The 21506-nt window shown below is 37.6% G+C and overlaps 2 protein-coding genes across 2 annotated transcripts in view; one reads left to right on the forward strand and one right to left on the reverse strand.

Annotated features, from left to right (window-relative positions):
* The window catches only part of DPP4 (dipeptidyl peptidase 4), a 57207-nt gene extending 44723 nt beyond the window's left edge, over positions 1-12484 (forward strand). Inside the window, exons 23-25 of the mRNA XM_008048884.2 lie at positions 9511-9583; positions 9849-9922; positions 11363-12484. Coding sequence (XP_008047075.1) covers positions 9511-9583; positions 9849-9922; positions 11363-11464 — 249 coding nt within the window. The 3' untranslated portion in view covers positions 11465-12484. The remainder of the gene's footprint in view (positions 1-9510; positions 9584-9848; positions 9923-11362) is intronic.
* Positions 12485-18062: 5578 nt separating this feature from the next.
* The window catches only part of SLC4A10 (solute carrier family 4 member 10), a gene marked incomplete at its 5' end in the record, with an annotated part of 44188 nt that continues 40744 nt past the window's right edge, over positions 18063-21506 (reverse strand). Inside the window, one exon of the mRNA XM_021707953.1 lies at positions 18063-20154. Within this exon, the coding sequence (XP_021563628.1) occupies positions 20088-20154 (67 nt within the window). The remainder of the gene's footprint in view (positions 20155-21506) is intronic.

Below are 21506 nucleotides of genomic sequence, written 5' to 3' on the forward strand. Positions count from 1 at the left end.
CTTCTAGCACTTTGATCCTTCTAAAAGTTTTCTAATTCTGTTTGTTGTGCCAGAAAAAAACCCTAAAAATCAAAAAACAAAAACCTGAAATTTACAGCTGACAAGGTAAATCATCTCTGATGTTTACATTCTCCAAAGAATGTTCAAAATTCCTCCCGAGATGGTGAATTAAAGAGAAAGACAAAACAAAAAGCATAATTTAAGGACATAATTTCTCCTCATCTGTGTCATGACTTCACATTAATACATTGATCTGAACAATATTTGTGCCTTCTTGTAAAATGTTATCTTTATTACTATGGATTCTGAAGCCATCTGATTAAAACACAGCAAAACTTAAAAGTTTCTGGTTTTGCAAGTTGAGTGTAGACAAGTTCATTTTGCCTGTTACTTTCAGCCTAATAAGCAAGATTGTGTTGTGCGTGTGCAGGTAGTGGTGGTGGTAATGTATTTGTGTCAGTGCCTGCTTGTGTGTCTCATCTCTGTTTTTCAGTCAAGATAGAAAAGTAAAAATCTGCAAAGGGAAATGCACAGATCATCTTCCCTTATAAATAGTCCCATAATCAGGTTGTCCTCATTTCTACTAATGGTCCCATCAGATATTTTGGACTCAATTCTTCCCACTCTTTCTCCTCCACATCACGGAAGCCTTTTCCTTCTCTATAACCACATTGCTACTGTCACACGACCTATCTCCTTTTATAACAATAACCCAATTGTCTCCCTGAGCTTGTCTTCCCACACTACAGTCTATCCCACACAGAGCTAGATTAACCCCTACCCATAGCATGTTCATGGTCCTTTCCTGTGTACTCGGCTAATTCTAGTTCTCACTCTAACCAAGTGTTCAGCACCCTTCCTACGATGACCCTGTTTATCAGGAATGCTCACTCTTCCCTGAATGATTCTGCGGCCTTTGTACTCTGCTCCTTCTGCCTGTCATTTCTCCTCCATCTCCTCCTGTTCAGTAACTTGAATGGCCCTCCCGGGGAGCAACATTCTCTTTTGAATCCATGACATTTTACTTTTACCTCTCTTAATCCTCATTTTAATCTATCTTGAACTAACAGTGATCTTGTACTGGATTTTTTCCCTCTATTATGGTTAGCTACTCAAGGCTTTCCTCAACATTGTATTCTCTGGATTCCCCTGTATGAAGTTTAAACCTTTCCTCATTTAATTTAAAAACGTTTTAAAGGAAAGCGTTACTATACAAGTTGTGTTTGTTCCATTACTGTTCTCATTCTTCGGTTTGAATTTTCCTGTTAATGACCCAATCAGAACACTTACATTTGATTGCCAAAGGGTTTTCTAAGATATCCCAAAGTTCTGAAAATTCCTGAAACATCGGAGGTGTACTGCCCAGGATCTTGATCGCCAACTCTGGGGAACATGGTGGATGATGAGTCAAAATGTTTGTTTTCAAAATCCCATTCTAATCAGTTCTTGAACTTAGAAGCAAAGGGTCAAGTTCAAACCCCATCATTTAAGTAAATTTGTGACACCTACCCTACTTCCTCAAAGAACATCAGCCACCGGGGCATTTCCTCTTCAACAGCCCTCTTGATATAGTTGTACAGGATTCTTCGTTTTAATCTGCCTTTTCAACCTGCACCTTTCTCCAGTTCTTCCTGTGGGCTCCTGGTTCCTACACACATGCCCCTCTTCTCCAGCTCTACCCCCCATTGCGATGGCCAGTCTGATCTCTCCCCTTAGGTGTTCCTGCATGCGGTAGTCGTGTAAATAGAATTCACTTCCTCCTGCCAATGGCAACACACACACACTGGGTGCACAAAGTCACTCTTTCACTTCACTGCACAGATGGCACCCGAGGACTGTTTAATCCTTCCACGCCAGGAGTCGGATTTTCTTGGCACAAAATGCATTGCTGGCAATGGACACATTAAAACTGCCAGTACCAGGGAGCTAAAGGTTCCCAATGTGTTACTCAGAGGATTTATTTGGGAGGCTGATAGTTAAGGTGGGCAGGATAAAAGTAAGGCAAATGCATTTACTGAATTGTCTCCACCGTGGTTAAGTTGCTTCCTCCGAAATGTAGAGAACTGAATCTATGTGGAGAACTGAATCTAAGTGCCTATTTTTGGTGCACAGCAGGCTTTAGAATAAAGCTGCCCTCCTTTGTTTTTTAAATGAGCCTGTGCTTTTGTCTCTGGCAAGAATACATTCAAAGATTCTATTTTCCTCCGAGGCCCCAGCTGCCCCTCTGGACCCCATCTTTTACTTTTCTTTCTCAGGTTGTTTTTCTTTCTCTCTCTCTCTCTCTCTCTCTCTCTCTCTCTCTCTCTCTTTCTCTCTCTCTCTCTTTCCCTCCCATCCTTTTTGAAAAGACAAAGACAATTCCTCAGAAGCTTTTACCACCCTGTGCATTTCAGTGCGTCAGAAGAAAATATTTTAAAAGCAATTCGCATTTAGTCTGGATCAGTGATTCTTTTCAGTACACTGAGGATTAGGAATGCCCAAAAGCGTGTAATAAGTAAGGCCTTGATCTTTGTCCATGTTTTCAGCTAAAAAATCATTACTAGAGTAGCCACAATTGCAGCCTTTGGAAAAGAAGACAATTTTTAATAAATTTCAAATGAGAAAATGATTTATTATTAGGTCATGGATAACCTGGATCTGGAAGGACTTAGAGTAACCCACATCACCAAGAGAAGCACATCTTGTGAAATAAAGCACATCTACTCACCATCAAGGAAAGAGAATTAGAGGAATCCCTGAATATGACGGGAACAGGCAGGGATGCCAGGTGCAGTTGTTCAGCTTGGGCCCTGCTGAAAGTTAGTCCGCACTCCATTTTCATCTACAGGGCTGCATCCAGCCAGAGGAAGGACTCTTTCCTATTGTTTCAAAGCTGCCATATAGATTATAGGGCTCTGGGATGAAGACTTAAACTTAATGCAGAGACACAGTCAGTGATTCCATAGCCTCTTTTTGAAGACCCACCTATGGCCAAGTGGCAAGACAGGAGTACTTTTAAAGGATATCAAGAACTCAAAGAGGAAAGATGTTCATCTGCCTAAAATTCCAAGGAGCTGGTCCCAGAGGCTCTAAATGGGCAATCCAAGTGAGCTAGTGGGTAGTGAAGCTACATGGAGACATTTCTGCAGTGTCTCTCATTCCACAGCAGACAGAAATGATGACAGATTTGAGCAAAGGAATCAGATATCCAAGGAGGCAGCCCTCACAACCAATGGCAACACGCAAACAGCAACTGTAGCCACACTTTGCAGAGTGGGTTCCTGACTAACATTGACGAATGGTCTCCCATATGGTCAAGCATAGGTCTTTTAGTCAGGTTTGACTAAAATATATAAACACAAAAAATATAAATATAAAAAATATTAACACATGGTAGACTTCTGTTTACCCATTAAAGGTGCTTAGTGTTTTAATTGTTCAGAAGTTTATTCCTTGTCAGTTAGAAAAAAACCCAAGATTTCTGGAGAAAAATAAAGTGGGTAATAAAAGGTGAGCTTGAATATGACAAAGTAGTCAACATGTATGAAAAAGACTAATGGTTTTCAAATTGTGACTGTGAAGCCCCAGAATTTCTATGCTATGGGACCCTAGGGAGGGGGAAGGAGAGCAGTCAAGAAGTTAAGGTTCACCTTTCCCCCTGAATCAGAGAGAATGCAATTTCACTTGTTCCATTCACATCTTCATTCATTTATTAAGTGTTTCTATGGTCAGACACTATTCTAAGCTCTTTCCATGGATTATCAGGTTTAATTCTCCACTAAATCCTCTGAGATAGGTACTCTATGTCCATTTTACTGACACAGAAACTGAGGCACAAAAATATTATGTAATATATAAATATTGAAGGTTAGGAAAGGGAGAGAGCACCATTCTGAAACATGAGAGGAGGATTTAGGAGAATGTAGAGGAAGAGCCGAGATGCTCTCAATAGGTTATCTCAAATGAGTAGCAGGGTGAGTGGTTTTCTGGGGATTTGTGAAGTAGGTCCAATGAACTGAGGGATAGCACAGAAGAAGGGCTGTGGAAAGAGCTGGACAAATGGTGGCCAATAAAAGGGGACATAAGCCCGGGGCGGGGGATGGATTGATGAATACACACAGAGAAAAGTATAAGATCAAGGGCAAGAGAAATGGGGCCCAAGTCCTGAGACTTGTTGCCAAGAGAAGAGGGCAGCCTGGAACACACAGAAGGGACTGATTTAACTTGTAGAGGAGATTTATTTTGCATTTTGCTCAAAATTTGATAGGCTTTTGGCAAGTGTATGAAACAGTCATAGATTTGGCAGTCTTCTGCTAGCAGATTTGAAATGTTCAATCCTTAAGAACTGCTGCATCGTTAGGTTATGCAAAACAGGGTGCAATTTTGTAAATATGCCATCTTGTACTGATTTGACATTTGTTCTATTATCCCAGAATATGCCAAAGGGAGAGAGACCTTCAGATTTAAGCCAAACCTTAACTTGTTTGTTGAGTGCTGATAAAATGTTGACTGCTGTGTGATCTTTAAAGAAGCCAGAGTTGCTTGGTGAGGCCTGAGGTAGAGCCCCCTGTCTGGGGTTGATGGAGCTCTTCCCTTGGCATCTCATGAGTACAGTTGTTTGATAGATGTAAACAAGTAAAACATCTGATATAGTGGGTTAAATTCATTTTTTTCTTAAACATTTTCTGTGTCCTCTGTTGTGGCATTAATGGCAATTCCCAGGATGACATCATTTAATATTATGTTTGTGGCTTTGGTTGTAAGTAGAAGTCATAGAGCAAGTTGGTAAACCCAAGGTAAAATCATACTGAAGTGCTGAGTTGTCCATTAGACCCAGTGACCATTTGCTCTTTCTATAAGAGCCTAGACATAGTGATGAGTTGTTTGGTGATGATGTCAAGCAACAGTAGAGTATGGTGGTAAGGGATATGGGCTTTGGCTTTAGACAGACACAAACTCAAATTATATTTCCACCATCAGCAGTATGAGTTTGAGGAGGTTAGTAAGCCTTTCTGAACCTCAATTTCCTCATCTGCATAATGGGGATAATCAGATCTACCTCACAGGATTATTGAAATGATTAAATGAGACAACCTGCGCCTGCCATGAAGGAAGCTTTCAAAACATGGCAGCTGCCACCATTATTATCTTCAGGAAGCAAATTTTCCGGATGGTTCCTAGATGGCACGAGGGCTAGCTTTAAATTGTTATACCTTCTGTTTCTTATAGTACTCCTCTCCTCTTATCAGTTCCCTCTTTTAATTCAAAAATACAAAGATTTATTTGTTGGAAGGTAACTGAGGAACCAGCATGATCCAAGGAGCAGCTACAGATGGTTCTTCTTGGGGACTGAAGGAAAAGCTCCTCACAGAGAGCTGTGGAGTCGGCACTGCCACTGGACCGATCCTTCCCACTTCTCTTTGCCAGGCTGTTGCTGGCAGCGGGGCTCTCCGGAAGTTTCTAGCCTCAGGAGAGTGCCAACTGCACCACCATTGCATCCTTGCCCATTTATCACTCTGAGTTTCCTTTTTAGTAGTTGGTGATAGACTATTCGGCTTCTAACTTAGTCATCCATTTCCTTTTTTATTTCTGTTTCCATGGATAGGCAAAGAGGGATTATCCTATTTTGGTGGATTAAAATAGCACAATTAAATTTTTTTCTAATCATTAATCAGACCTCACGTTCATGCATGCATCTCTTTCCCTGGCTTTATATGTTACCTTTGCAGCTTAAAGTGTGCCATATAGTGAACCGTAAAGAGACTTACTTGAGAAGCCAGGAAGCACAGTCGAGGAGGGAATGATCAGTGGTTCCAGAGGCAAGGTGACCCAGCTGCCTTTTCCTCAGGAAAAAGAACGTTCTGTGCAGCCTGAGAGCCTTAAAGTGGGCGTGTGTCTCAGGCTGCCTGTCTCCCTCTCACAGAGAGGTCCCTCTGGAGGCCTCTCCCAGGGAGCAGGGGAAGTGTGCATTTGAAATGGCATACTTATCTTGCAGTTACAGGGGAAGCTTTTGTTTTATTTTTCTCTTGCTGCATTAAAGTATTTGTCTTTCTTTCTTTGTAGTGTAATATTGTTAATGTAAAACAATTTGCATCATGACACTTTTATCACAGTTTTCGTCTTTTTCTCAGTATGTTGCATTTCTCACCATGTCTAGTTCATCACAGCTACAGTGTGTACATCACAACATTTATCTTAGGCTCAGGGTTTTACTTGTTTATAAAAATTGTCTTCTTTCAGCCTGTATTCACTCCATTTAAGAAAAAAAAAGGCAGCCAGAAACTGTTTTGGTCCAAACTCCAGTAGTTATCACATTCCTTGCTAACTGTCCTGTGTATTTATATGTCTCCTAACTATTACTCTATGTCTCAATGACATTTCTCAGTTTCATGGCTCCAGGAGGTTGTGGGAGCAGCTTTTGCTGTTCAAGCTGCCACGCAAGGCAAGCACGTGAGGCTTTTGGAGGTGAGGTGAGGTGATATAGTGGTATATTTGGGTCAGGTCTGGGTGTTAAAGTTGACTATCCTCCACAAGTAAAGCGCTAAATTTAATTTGGGGAGTAAAAAGGAGGGAGGAAGTTAGTGCATACTGAGAGCATGACTCCCGGCAAGGATCACTATAGAGGACTCAAATGGGGGCATCTGAGCCTGTAATTCAGGACACTGATGTTCACTGAGTATTCAAGCCTTAACCTCTCCTGTTTCTAGCTTTTATTGCTGCATGAAAGTGTCTTTTAGGAAGATTTATTTTGACCCTTTCCTCCCTTAAGGGTAGAAAATTGCTGAGAGTTGTTTGACCACATCAAGCTATACACCACTTGCACAGTTAGAAAATATGCCTCCCAAATCTTGCAGGGCTGTGCTGACCAATCTCTCTTCCGATTATTTCAGTCTGAGAAGGCATGGGTCTCAGGAAGGTACCAAAGTGTACCTACCATTATTGTGTACTTCAAATTCCAGGACAGTTAGTTGACATTTTTATTTCACACTGTTCCTTTGCTGGAAGACCACATTGTAAGCAGCTTGAAATTTTAGTAGAGATGCAGTGCAACATAAGAAGTAAAAGGGGTTTTCTGTCAGACTTTGTCCAGCCCTGACACTTGCTATAGTTGTAAACTGGTACACTTACTCACCTTCTGAATTTCAGTGCCTTCATCTATGAAGCAGGATTGAGATAGTCCTATTTTACGTGGATGCTGTGCTTTTATAAATCCTTATTTATATGTGATGCTTAGCACAGGGTAAATGCTCAACGAATGTTAGCTATTAACACTAATGGCTTGGTGTGTGGGTTGAAAGTGGGCAAAACATATCTCAATACATTTCAGAATGAGAATATTTTATTGTGCCTACCCCAGATGACAACACTTGCCTCTGCAAAACTAGGACCAAATACAGTACAAGTGCTTAATAATTTATTTTATATATGTAATTAATATTTAACATTGTATTAGATACTAAGCCTAGAGTATTGAATAATACAAATAGTTTTTTCTTGTGAATTTTATTGGTTAGTGGAGTATACAACAAATAATTATTAATCATCCAGATGAAAAAATGAATAGATGAATGGTGATATTGGAATGGATGGATGGATTCATACGTGGAAATATTTATCTAGGACATCTTACCAGATAAAAAGGTTTCTCAAAAATAAAAGTATATCTTTTAAGGAGTCCTAGATGTTTATTCTGAAAGTTCCTTAGTAAATTTTCAGTTTAGGTCAGAAATGGAGCATAGTCAGGAAAAGTGGGAACTAGCCTGCACAGGAGTGGAAGGGCTTTGTTCTAAGTTTACCAGGAAAGAATGACCTTAGGACATTCAGTCAACTAAAACATTTTGGGGTGACTCTGTCCTGAAAGTTGCAGATAGAATATCTTTTTTCCAAAAACACTGTGTTGTAGAATTCTCACCATCAGCATCAGAAATGTAGCCCTCCAAAATATTTCTTCCATGTCTCTTGGTTCCTATTTCTGTGACGGGAGTAAGAGGAGTTACGGTAGTCTTCACTTATCCATGGGGAATAAGATTCCTGGAACTCTAGTGCATGCCTGAACCATGGATAGTACTAATATCCCATGTATATTATGTTTTTTCCTATGCATATATACCTGGATAAAGTTTAATTTATAAGTTAGGCACAGTAAGAGATTAACAACAATAATAATAAAATAATATACTAAAATAAAAGTTATGTGAATGAAGTCTCTCATTCTCTCTCTCTCAAAATATCTTATTGTACAGAATCGCAGGTAACTGAAACCACAAAGGCAAAACTGCAGATCAGGGGGGACTACTCTATTCTTACTCCTATTTTACAGAAATCAAGGCTCAGAGAGCAGCATGTCTCCAGTTGCACAACTCACTGATCTTGAAGCTGGGACTAGTTATACGAACACCCTGTCATTAGCCCTATCCTCTTCCTACCAGACCATAGGGTTCCCATAAAAAATATTAAACTGGTGCTAGCTACAAAGATATCTATGAAATATGAATCTTGGCTCTCATAAAGTTGGATTTGATTCCCAAGGGGCTGCAGAGCCAGCTAGCTGCTTTTAAACCCATGGAGAGGCCACTGCCCCTTCTCTGCCCAACCCATAACAGAGTGGTCAAATCAGACTCTAGTTCACCCCCTCCCAAAGGCACCACAGTGTTTTTGTGGCATTTCTACCTTCATCCCAACTTTGTAAATATCCCCCAATTAAAACCAGACACCCTTTTCTATGCTTTCAAAGGCTTTTTTCATTCAAGACCCTTGGCCCTCATTCTAGGAGCCTTGCCTGGTTCAAGCCACAAAACAATATCAAAAACCTGACCTCCCAATTTTTTATCCCTGGTTGATTTGGGAATGACTTGATCCAACAGCAGCATTTCCTTCAATATACAGAATGAGGCAGACAGCAGCAACCCACTGATTTTCTAAGGCCATTCTTGATCTTTTTTGTCCCTTTCCCCTCCCATATGTTACATTTGCCTAGGTTTTTAACATCTGTTCCCAAAGAGGTAATATTTGCTTTTCATTCAGAGCCTAGCAATGTGGACCAAAGTTCACATGACATATTGCAGAGTATGTTTAGTTGCAAATGCTATGTACAGGCTCTTTGAAATGTAGCATGTATGGCACCATGTGACACATGGTTGCCATGGTAATACACTTTTTGGCTGAACTACAGCAGAAGCCCATGGAACATACATTACTAATATGAGACTCTGCCCCGTGCTAATGCATAGGACACAGTCAATCTGGGATCTGGGACTCAAGGGGTTTTGCATGCAGGCTGGGTGGCAGGTGCCCTCTTCCTGCATGTGCAGGGAAGATGTGGCATCCTCCCTTTCCAGTCCTGTCTCCCAGGCACAGGGCATGCTGTGCATTCTGCCATGCATAGAAACAGCATTTGCTTGAATATCGGTTTGCTATATTTTGTATCAAAGGGGGCCCCAGCTGAAAACATTTTATTTTGTAAACTGAAGTGAAAAATCAGTTTATGGCAGATCCTTTTTTGAATAATGACATTCTTTTTCCCAATTCCAGAATTCAACAGTCATGAGCAGAGCTGAAAATTTTAAACAAGTTGAGTACCTCCTTATTCATGGAACAGCAGATGGTGAGTTTCAGTTAATTAGACTTTTTAGTATCACAGACAGGTTTGCAATTTCACTACTGACAAAACAAAAGCATGAGGGGCAAGACTGTTACATTTACTTCAATAAAACAGTGTTGCTTTCCACAACTCACTTGTCTTGGGCTAAATGGGATGCTGAGTCCTAGAACTTCAAACAGTCCCTTTCTTCTTGTGCCTTTCCCACCCTCTGGTATCAGAAAACTGGAGCGGCTATTAGCTACTTTATGCTTCCTTTCTCTCCCTGCAGATAACGTTCACTTTCAGCAGTCAGCTCAGATCTCCAAAGCCCTGGTGGATGCTGGAGTGGATTTCCAGGCAATGGTAGAGAAAAAACTTTGTACAAAAGGCGGCGGGGGGTTGGGGAGTTGCTGGTGGGGTTTAGTTTCCTCTTTTAGGGCTACTTCTCATAGAAGTGCTGGAGACAGGCACAGAATAAAAAGCACTCTTATTTTTCCAACTTGAAGTCAAAGGAGTGATATACTTGAGCTATACATAATGTTCAATAATATTGGAGAGTTCGGGGTTGAGAAGCACAATATTGCATATTCTGGGAATGTTAAAACACTGTTCTCCTATTGATGTGATTGTTCTGTCTCTCCCTATTTTGATTCAGATAATCATTTATTCAGCAAGTGTGTGGCAGAGTAATTCTAAAGTGAAACCTGCATGATAATAGCTCAGCTCAAATATGAAAATCCATCCCTGTCTAGTATGTATTACTAGACCAGTCTAACGACAGTGGAACATTAATAATCAGCATGCTTCAGTTTTTGGAATTGCCATGTTATCTTTTGTTTTACATTCACAGGCAATAAACAGTTAAGTTTGTTTTATAAAGTCAGAAATGACTGGAACTGTTTTTGCCTATACAGAGGATGCTTCTGGGTATTCAGACAAATTTTGCATTAGAGATGTTCAGCTTAAGGAAAATATGTATATATGGTCACTCACATATATGTATACATATGTATATGTGTGTCCTCTAACACATCTGATTTGTTCTGTGCCCAGTTCAAATGGTGCCCACTGTATAGGAGTGGGACAGTAATTTGATACAAAATGCCAGAAAAACTGGCATTCTGAGGGGTCAGACTTTTTTAGGAGGTTGAAGTTTATTTTTCCACTATTCAAAGGAAGGACACATTATACTTTAATTAAGCAATTTCTAAAAGTTACCTTGTATCTCTATAATTTTTACTTCACTTGCATTAAATATATACATGCAATATTGAAAAAGGCTTTTTTATTTTCTTAGTGATATGTATTAGGAAAAAATTGCTTTTTAAAAATTTATTTATTTTAATGCAGTTTATCTTGCTAGAGTGTAAGGAAATGTGACACTTGATAACACTTAACTGAAACAAGTGGGCTTAATGGGATAAACATTCCTTCCCATGCATGCTGTGTTTCTGAGTGTCCTTTGAGTCAGATTTGGAAATGGATTTGGGTGTTTTAATTAGAATTTACATATCCTTAAAGCACTGTGCAGTAAAGCCAAATTCACAGTGAGTTCTCTCAGAACCTGCAAAAGAGGATCAGAGGCTTTTGCAGGACAGAACAACATGCCCTGAAAAAACTCTGGGGGAAAATCAGACCCCTCCTTTTTTATCCCACTGCAGTTTATAAACTGTTTCAGAAATTTAAACATACTCTTATACCATGGATGCTCTTGAGAGCTCATTTGAATTTTCTTTTTCTTTTCCTTTTTTTTTTTTAAGACGACCGACTTCCTAATTCTGACCTTTTCCTTTCTCTCTTTAGTGGTATACAGATGAAGACCATGGAATCGCTAGCAACACAGCACACCAACATATATATACCCACATGAGCCACTTCATAAAACAATGCTTCTCTTTGCCTTAGCACCTCAAAACAGCATGCCATTTAAAGCTTATTAAAAACCATTTTTGTTCTCATTATCTCAAAACTGCACTGTCAGGATGATGATCTTAAAACAAAATACACTCAAATCAAGAAATTTAAAGTTAAGTTTGTTCCCAAATTTCATAAGTAGGGACTTTTATCTTCACAACAGATTATTATCTTACAGAAGTTAAATTATACAGTCTGGTTTTGTTTGTAATTTAAAATCATTTCCACCTCAACTGCTGAAACAACACATATGAATTGTTTTTATGGAAGCTTTGCATAGGTTCCCTGGGCAGTATTTTGATTTTTTCTAGCAGGACTAGTCCAAATTTTGTTCTGTTCTTTAAAGGCACGGCAAGATGTGGGCAGTGATGTCACTAGGGCAGGGACAAGAGAAGAGGGGATAGGGAGGAAAGGTAGCAGGGCATGGCTGGAAACCCAAGTCCAAGCATACCAACTCAACCAGGCTACTGTCAGCTCTCCTCAGTGAAGAGCTGTTCACAGCCAGACTGGCACAGTTTTCTGAGAAAGACTATTCAAACAGTCTCAGGAAATCAAATATGCAAAGCACTGACTTCTAAGTAAAACCACAGCAGTTGAATAGACTCCAAAGAAATGTAAGGGAAACTGCCAGCAATGCAGGCCCCCAGGTGCCAGTTATGGCTATAGGTGCTACAAAAACACAGCAAGGGTGATGGGAAAGCATTGTCAATGTGCCTTAAAAAAAATACTGATGTTCCTAGTGAATGAGGCAGCTTGAAAATGAGATGTGAACACATCAGCTTGCCCTGTTAAAAGATGAAAATATTTGTATTGCAAATCCTAATTTGGAGTCCTTGTATCCATTTTTCTTGTTTCATTTCTTTGAGCAACTTTATTAAAATAATATTTCAACTTCTTTGGACTCATTTTTAAAAACAAAATAAACAAGAAAGTTATGTATTATTATTCCGATTCTATGTGCTATGGAATTTTTCCCAGTCATTTAATAAATGTGCCTTCATTTTTTCAGAAGTAATGAATTTTGTCTTGAATCAATCTAAAACACACTTGCATATGGACACATTTATCTAGAAAAGCTCTTGTTTATTTTGTTAGTAATCCCAGACTACCTTGTAAACATGGCAAGAGTTCAGTTTTTGGAAAAAAATTATATACATAAAATTGTGTTAAGCTAAGCAGTTCATAAGGTTTTTGTCTAATACATACATAATTTCTGTCATCATAAATACATATGGCTTTTAAGAAATCAACTTAAAACATTTTTAGTTATTTATACAATATATAATTTATAATTTTATTCTAGGGAACTTTGATGGGTCTCATACAAGAACAAATAAGTTCAGCAGTATTTTGGTAGTTCTGCTAGCTCAGTAGAAGCAAAAAATGTCAAGTCAATCACTTGTTTGATTATTTTGGTTGACATTACAATAAAAATGAAAACATAACTTTTAAATACTGAATTTGGCCTAAGCAGTGTCTTGATAACTGACAAAATATGATTTTTTTCCAATTATTTGCAAAACAGTCTCATTAAAAAAAATTTTTTCTTTTGAGCCAGAGTCTCACTTTGTTGCCCAGGCTGAAGTGCCGTGGCATGGTCATGGCTCACCACAGCCTCAACCTCCTTGGCTCAGGCTATCATTCTGCCTCAGCCTCCCCAGTAGCTGGGACTACAGTTGCGCATCCCCATGCCTGGCTAATTTTCTTTTTATTTAGAGACAAGGTCTCACTATGTTGCCTAGGCTAGTCATTTTTAAAAAACTGACTTTGTGAATTTAAACTTAGCTTCAGACCATTTGCCAGACAAAGTTTTCCCAGATAGGGTGAGCTACAGCAGAAAAATCTAAAAATGGAAGAAATGGGGGGAAAATCTATCAATTCAAAATGAGAATGGTGAGTCATGCATAAGCATGGACAGAAGATGGTGAGATCCATCTTTAACTGTATTTTCAGAGCATGTCATGAATTACTTAACCTTAATTAAATCTCAAATCCCATTCATCCATTGGAAACACAGACTGACCTTCAAACATGTAGGGCTCTTATCAAAATTCTTTTTCTTAATATAGTTCAATCGTTGTGAGCAATTGGGCCAACCTTTGCAGAGTTCTCTATCAAGGAGTGTAGTAAAATATATTCCCATCCTGGACAGCACTAATAGTCACAAAAGCAAATTAAACAGAAATTCTCCTTTATATTATTGAAAACAGCTATTTGCACCATCAAATCAAATATTATAACAATAACATCTAAGTCAAATACTGTGTAATATTTGTAAAATATAAAAAATCACATGAGTTCATTGTTCTTTCAGTTTCTAAACATGCTAAATATTTTCTCTGGAACCCAGATATAATCCTAACACATCTTTATCAGGCATTGGAGATTGCAAATGGTGATGATGTGAATAAGTCAAAGTAATTTTCATTTGACTCAAACAGGGCAAGTTTACACTCGTTTTAAATTAGCTTATGGGGGGGGAAGTTTTAAAATTTGGCAAATAAATTAGAACTTAATCTGAAGGCGAGTTTAAAAAATACAAGAACTCGTCATACTACTAAGATGTGCAGATTTATCTTGCCACTGATGGTTGTAGCCTCTGCAGTCCCATGGATGGCCAAGATGCCTTTCAGAAACAACCTGTTAGAGTATACGAGTACCCAGGGGTGCACGTACCCAAAGAAGGGAGAAATGGTTTACATCCCTTCTACAGAGACAGGGTTTGTTTTTTAATTTTCTATTAATATTTTTTTAGAAAATCACTTTAGAAATTACTTTTGAACATGTTTTGCTGGAAAGTTTGCTAAAAATGATTACATACCTTCATACTTTCCTAAACATCAGGAACTGAACATAATTCAGTGCGTCCTTGGCAACTCAGAGCCACCACATAAAGATCAATTATCACCTCAGGCTGTACATGATTCTGGATATTTTCTGTTTCCTTTCTTATTCACAGGTGGTCACTGAATTCTAGCTCTGGACATTTGCTATCTTTTCTCTAAGTTGATGTGACAATACTGATTTATAAGACTACTAGATTTGTACAATATTTAAGATTCAATAACCTCTACATGAAAAAACATACCAAAGCACAGGCATGGCTTTTTTCATAAAGTAAGATAATTGTGTTGACTGATTTTGTGACTGTTATTTCAGAAGTGTCCAAGAACCTTTTTGCATGCATCCTGAGTGGCCTAGAGTGTGTGTTCAGGATGTCTAAGGGATATAAATTGTTGAGAATGATACACAAATGGGGTTATAAAGCTTCACCTCACTACCCAATAAGAAAAACTCAGAGCATGGTATTAGTAAGACTAATGGTATGCTTGGTAGAAATTTATCCTCTTTCTACATGTTATCTTTCTGTGTGACAATATTAACATTTAAACTAAATTTGAATTAATAAAAAGAGAAATAACATCCTTAATACTAATTGAGACGGGTAACTTTTCTAGTGCTTATAGGCTTGAAAGTTCAACAAACTCAAAGTTTTAATTCTACATAGCTTTTCATCTGAACCATCTCTTCAAGTGTGCCATATTATTTTAGAAATATGTGTGAGTATGGTAAGAAGTGTGGGCATTCAACAACCCAAGCCCTTAATTTTTGTTAAGCTTATTCTATCCAGTCGTGATATTTGTGATTCATGAGCAACAAAGTTATTACATTGGGTAGGTTTGGTTTCCAATGTTAATCTCAAAAAAAATGGGTGACAAAGAAAATGTAGCATGTTGAGAAGAAATATTACTCATCTTAACCTGATTTTGGTTCCATGAGCCAGAATGAATATCCTGGTAAAGAGAAAGGTGGTTATATCTCACCTCCTGCTGCAGACATAGTACACTGCAGCTGAGGTCAGATGAACCTGGATTAGATTTCTCAGTATCACCACTGATTAGTGGAAACATTCCAATAACATTACTTAGCCTCTCTGAACTATTAATTTTCCAAAAGTACAAAAGTACTTACCTCACAGAACTGTTGACATTGCTGCGAACATTTACACACTTACAACGCCTGACACCTTCCTTTCCTTTTCCCTCCTAGTCACAGCCATTCAGCTGCTTCTCTTGCCTTGATGGCTCCATAGATTGTACAGATCCTTACTTTAGACTTCTGTGTCCTCAGGAGCTGGGCACATGAAGGTACTTACCAAGCATTTGCTTTTGCTCCAGTACTGGCAAGTCAGTGAGAATGCTTTTTGGGTCTTTAATTATTCTTAACAAACTGAGCAGAAGAAGCGTCTGATACGTTTTCTATATGATGTTGTCAATAGTCTTTCCTGGCTGGGTAAATAGCTGAGCCCAGAACTGGGCTCTGGAGAGTTATAAAAGAGAGGAAAACACCAAACACTATCCTACCATCAAGGACTTTATAAACTAATGAAAGAAAGAAGTTGTATGAAAGAAATCTATGACTCTACATACATCAGAAGGCAAGAGAACCTAGAAAGAAAACTAAGTCCATGTTAAGAATTGATGAGATGGGCAGTATGCAAAGGTGGGCAGGGGGCTGATGGTTTCTGGACTCTGATGAGTCAGTCATTGGTTGAATTCTGAATTAGATTTCTTAGATTTCTTTAATGGTTTCAGGCTTGATGTTGACACCATGTTTTTCAGAACTTTTGTTTTTCAAATACAACTATATATACATATATATGCAATCTCCATATATAAAGAAATATGTTACATGTACATATATATACATATATGTGTGTATGTGTGTATATATATGTATATATATATACACACATACACACATATATGTATATATGCAATCTCCATATATAAAGAAATATGTTACATGAAAGTAATTGTAATAAAGCTAATGTGTCTGGAGTTACTTGTTAGCTACCCAAGAAGTATGCTTGAGCCCCTTTGATTTCTATTCTCATAGAAGTATATAAACCACTCATGGAGTTTGGTTTTATCATCTGAGAGTCATCTTGGAAGGAATATTCATAGGAGATAATTCTACCCTTCCCCCCACTATATTGTCTACTGTGCTGCCATGTTAATTGTTGCAAAATTCGCTCCTCTTTATTAGTCAAGGCTCTTCATGGGTAAAAGTCAAACATCCTAGTATAGAATTTAGCATCATTTATAAAATCTCTGAGGTTGTGTTTCTATCTTTTCCTACAAGTCTTCACTCCCCTCCCAACATTCCACTGTATTGGGTTATTTGTGGAGTTCCAAATATGCTATACCTCAGAGATTCTAGGCTATAGTGATGCCTTATATCTTTATTTTTAAATTTCATCTATGTTTCAATACTGACATAGGTTTGAGAATCTTTGCAGTTCTTGGAGTATATTTCCTTCCTTATTTCCATCTTAATTCATAGTGCTATCTCTTTAACATTTTCCTCAAACTCTGCCCTATTCAAAGTTCCATCCTCAAGTTACTCACTGTTTTAATTATACCATCAACTCAGAACATATCACATTATATTACAGCTATGTAACTACCTTGCCCTTAGAAGCAAGGGTCATAGTCCTGATTTCCAAGTTCCAGCACAAATGACAGTGCCCGATCCACCAGTAGAAACAGAATTCATGAGACAGTTGTATCAGTTAGCTGCAGCTTTCTGTAGAGAACACCTAAATAAATCTCTTTTAAGATAAAGTATTACCAGTAATCCTTGATTGTTAGGTTTCTTCAAAAGGGCTAACTACAACTAGCCTTTCAATGTAGATACTTGGGGAATCATCATATTATCCAAATTACTCTTATAAAACCCTCAAATGGCTATAATCTCATTTCATTTCATTGAATGAATATATGAGATAGATATATTGAAAAAAATTAAAGAGTAATCTAACAATGATAGTAAAGTAGACACGTGCCCTACAGCTAAAGTTAAAAACAGAGGCAAGTCAGTGCAGATAGGAAACACTCAAAATAAGTAACAATAAAAATCCTAAAAGATCTAGGAATTGTGTTGAAATACAAGTTACTTATAAATAATTAGTGGAGAGTTTCTATCAGACTAAGGGTTTAAACTACATCAATGAGACATTCAGATTATATCTGGGGGTGAGGGGGACAAACAAAAAACAAAAAACTTCCCATTATTGTAGGTTGTTAAGTAGTAGCAATTACAAACTACACTCACTAGTCAAGAGAAAAATACCAACCAGTAGGTTAGAAAGTTCTGAATGCAATTATCTCCACAACACACTGCCAGATGGCTACAAAAGAATAATGGTCCCATCTGACTTTTGTAACAGAGAGAAGACAAATTTTAGGAAATTTTTTGCCCATGAAAGTGAAAAACAAGTCTAAAGAGTTCTAATATTGGGAAATCCTACTAATGACCTTGGAGATTTTTGCTAGTAATGGGAGCAATGCTGATTGCAACCATTTCTGGGAAAACAAGGAAATACTTTTTACATAGTTCTCACAATTTCTTGTTCATAAAGTTCAAATTGTATACTCTTGAAACCTACTCTTAAAATATTTACATCAATACATTTTCTTAATTTGGGGGGTATCTAAACTTAAATATTATGTTCAAGCAATCAAAATGTTCTACACTGATTCACTAATAATATAAAGAAAAAAAGACAAGACACTTTATACCACAATTTAAAATGTGCAAGGAAATTAGTTAGGATAAATATTTATTTCCACGTAACATTTTTCATTTGTGAAAAACACAATATCCTAGTCACATTTACACATTACTTAAACTTTGCACTAAATTACATTCGAGATATTCAGTAATTTTGACCAGGAATCTGAAATTAGGAGTGAATATATAATACTACATTTTTCTTATATTTTATATGATTTCAAAATATTAGGATTAACACAGGGATAGCATTAAAATTCACACAAGAACAAAATAACTATAAAAATACTCCAAAATACAGAATTTCATTGGATATGATTGCTTATTCAAATAGGTGATCATGTGAAGGTTTTAATTCACTATGATCATTTTTTAACAGAATGGTTGTTAATATATTAAAATACTAAGAGGCTGCTTTGGGAACTGACTGGCTAAATCATAAAACAATGGAAATGTTTACAATGCGGCATTTGTAATATAAAATACACAAAGGCAACACATGTGGAACAGAAAAGTTTCTGTATTTTTTTTCAGCATTTAAAAATACAAACTTTATTAACTGTAAATTATTTTTCCCATAATTTTTAGGCTAATGTTCCATTTTTTAAAAAGACTCCTTAAAGAATTGTTAGGGGAATTTTTAAAAGGTATCAAAATATTGAACCTAATGGAGACTTTGTTGATGTTTTCTCTCATTAGCTTAGTCACAAGAGGACTTTTTTCACTTTTCATGTGCATTTATACACAGAGTACATAATTAATAGTCAGTAAAAGCCACAGGGCACTGAATTATTGTAAAATTGAATACTGAAGTATTATAAAGTTGATGATCATAATCATTCTTAGAAACCAGGAGCACAATTATATTTAGTCTTTGAACTTCAAGTTCATCTAAAATGAAATGACATAATTGTATCTTTAGGAATGCTCAAAACTTCTTAGCATTCCTTCCTCTTGTATAAGCTTGGTAAAGGTGGATTATTTCATATGGACTGCCATAGCTACAGAATCTTCTCGAACAGAATCTGAAATTTTCATTTCAAAGATTGTTTTTCCACAACATGCATTTAATTAAAAAGTGAAAAAAACTTTGCAGAAAATAATAACAATTGGAGACTTGTTGGTCAAACATTAGCACATGATTCAGGACCAACATTAAGCAGTGCATGACCATTAGCAGTAGGATAACTGTACAGAAGTGGAGTTTCAGGTACAATGATTCACCACGTGGTATTCCACCAGTGTGTATATCATAGGTTTATTTGGAAAACATTGTTGTCATTGGGTGAGAAACTTATCACATTTATGACAAAGGTTTATATTGAAAATCCCACAAAACTGTTACAAAGTTTTTCTAAAGCATTTCATACAAGCCTAGTATTTGATCATGTAGTTACAACTTTAATTTTAAGCAAATACTACTTGACCTTATGTCTGATTCTTTGTGAACAAGTTTCTACATATTTTTTTCAAATGACTTTGCTTCAGTTACATATAAATTGTTAAGTATTAAATATATCATATTAAATCAAGGAAATGCATAAATACAATTATTTAAAAATGCTTTCAAACTAACCTTTTTGATTTGGGTCTTTTGATTTGGGTCTTTTGAAATAAGTCACTAATTCTAAGCTATCAAAAATAAAAAGAAGTAAGACTACCTTTCAAAATTCTTCTGAATGAAATTATCAGGCATCTTCAGGTCACTGAAGTAGGAAAATACAAACTAGATAAATATGACTTATTTCTTTAAGGAAGCTATTGCTCTCATAAAACTGACAATGAGAATCCAGTGTTTACAAATGTCTGACATACGGCAAGGAACACACAGATTCTTGCATTAGCTAGTGTATCTGCTCACAAGGGTGTTTCACTGCTCAGAAGTTTAAACATAGAAACAAAACAAGTATTTTACTACTTACAGTATGAAGGTGGATTTGGGATGAGAGACAGAATTTACAATACATGATCAAAGCAGTTTTATTAATAATTGTGACACTCTTCTCATATATATGTAAAAAATAAATTGAAGACCAAGTCATAGACAAGTCTCCCTGTCAACACCTTTCCCTGAGTCAGCTTTCTTCTCTTTTCGGCTTTCAGTGCTACAGAGGAAAAAGGAGAAATGTATTACTGCAATCCAGCATGGCTACTGTGAGATCTACTCGCTCAGACACAAAACCCATCAACCCCAAAGCACCACAAGAGCTCTTAGGCATTGCTTTCTCATGCTGCGAAGCACAGATAGACAGCAACAATTAACATTCTCTGCACTCAGTGGGATAGAAAAACCAAGAACTGCAGAGGGGGAAATTCAAAAACAGACACTAAAAAACAAAAGTCAGACATTTTTAAAAACAGTCCCAAAGGCATGCAAGATTAATACCATGGTCCTCATTTGGGCAAATGTCTCACTGATGATTGCTGAAAATGTCAGCCATGCCCCCATCTTAAGGCAGCGCCAACTCTAGTAAATGACACAAACAAGATGTTGCAGTAGGCACTTCTGAGCTCTGCTGCAAGTAGCTCATGTTTTGTGCATGAACTGGGTCTTGGCCTTTGGTGAGGATTATACCTTGCTCAGGTAAGATAGACATAGCCCCTCTGGTCTAGAGGAGAGGTCGCTGTGCATACCGTTTTCCAGACACCTGTACAGTCTCTTTACAGACAAGCCCTTACCATAGACATTAAAAAATGATGTTTCACATCACTCCTTCTCAGATAAACTTCTTCTCGAGTGGCTTCTCTTTAATCTCATCCTCTAATTAACTTTACCAATGGGCAAGCGGGTAATGTGATGACCATTTTTATCTATTTTTTTTTCAATATTTTTCCATTGTATACTTTTTCTACTCTCATGTTGACAGTTTTCACATGGATCAAGCTTACACCAAGAGAGTATGCTTCTAGGGGGCAGAAACTGCTCACTCCCCAACCACTTCTGGTGCATGGCAAATCCCTCTATATCTGAGGCTTCTCTGGCCCTCCCTGCTACTGACATGAAGTGCAACCCACAGCTGGTCCCTGAGGGCCTGACCTGGAAGAATTTTTACTATTCACTTCAGCCCTTAATGCAAATACATGAAATAGTTGATGATAGGGACACCCTTGGTTTCATAACTCTTATCTAAGTAATAAAACTTCATTTTTCTATGGGGCCTCCTATGCAGCTTTCTAAGTGGTCAATAACTTAGACACATTCTAAGAGTGTGTTTTTTAAATTGTTTTTTCCTCCAATTCAAGCAAGAAACAGCTCTTCTCAGTTGTCACCACCACCCGGCACCATCAGGTAAGAAGTGCCGGAGCTTCTGCCATCCGTGGCACGCTGCCAGTGCTGAGAGCTGGTGTGAGCGCGTGTCTATGGCGCCCGGGTTTGTGCCTGCCACACTTCTCAGCACATACTACTTACAGGTCAGAGCAAAGCAACTTTTCTTCTTTTTCTTTTCTCCTTCCATGA

Source organism: Carlito syrichta, unplaced genomic scaffold, assembly GCF_000164805.1.
Source record: "Carlito syrichta isolate Samal-C Ts95f unplaced genomic scaffold, Tarsius_syrichta-2.0.1 Scaffold128021, whole genome shotgun sequence".
NCBI classification, from domain to species: domain Eukaryota; kingdom Metazoa; phylum Chordata; class Mammalia; order Primates; family Tarsiidae; genus Carlito; species Carlito syrichta.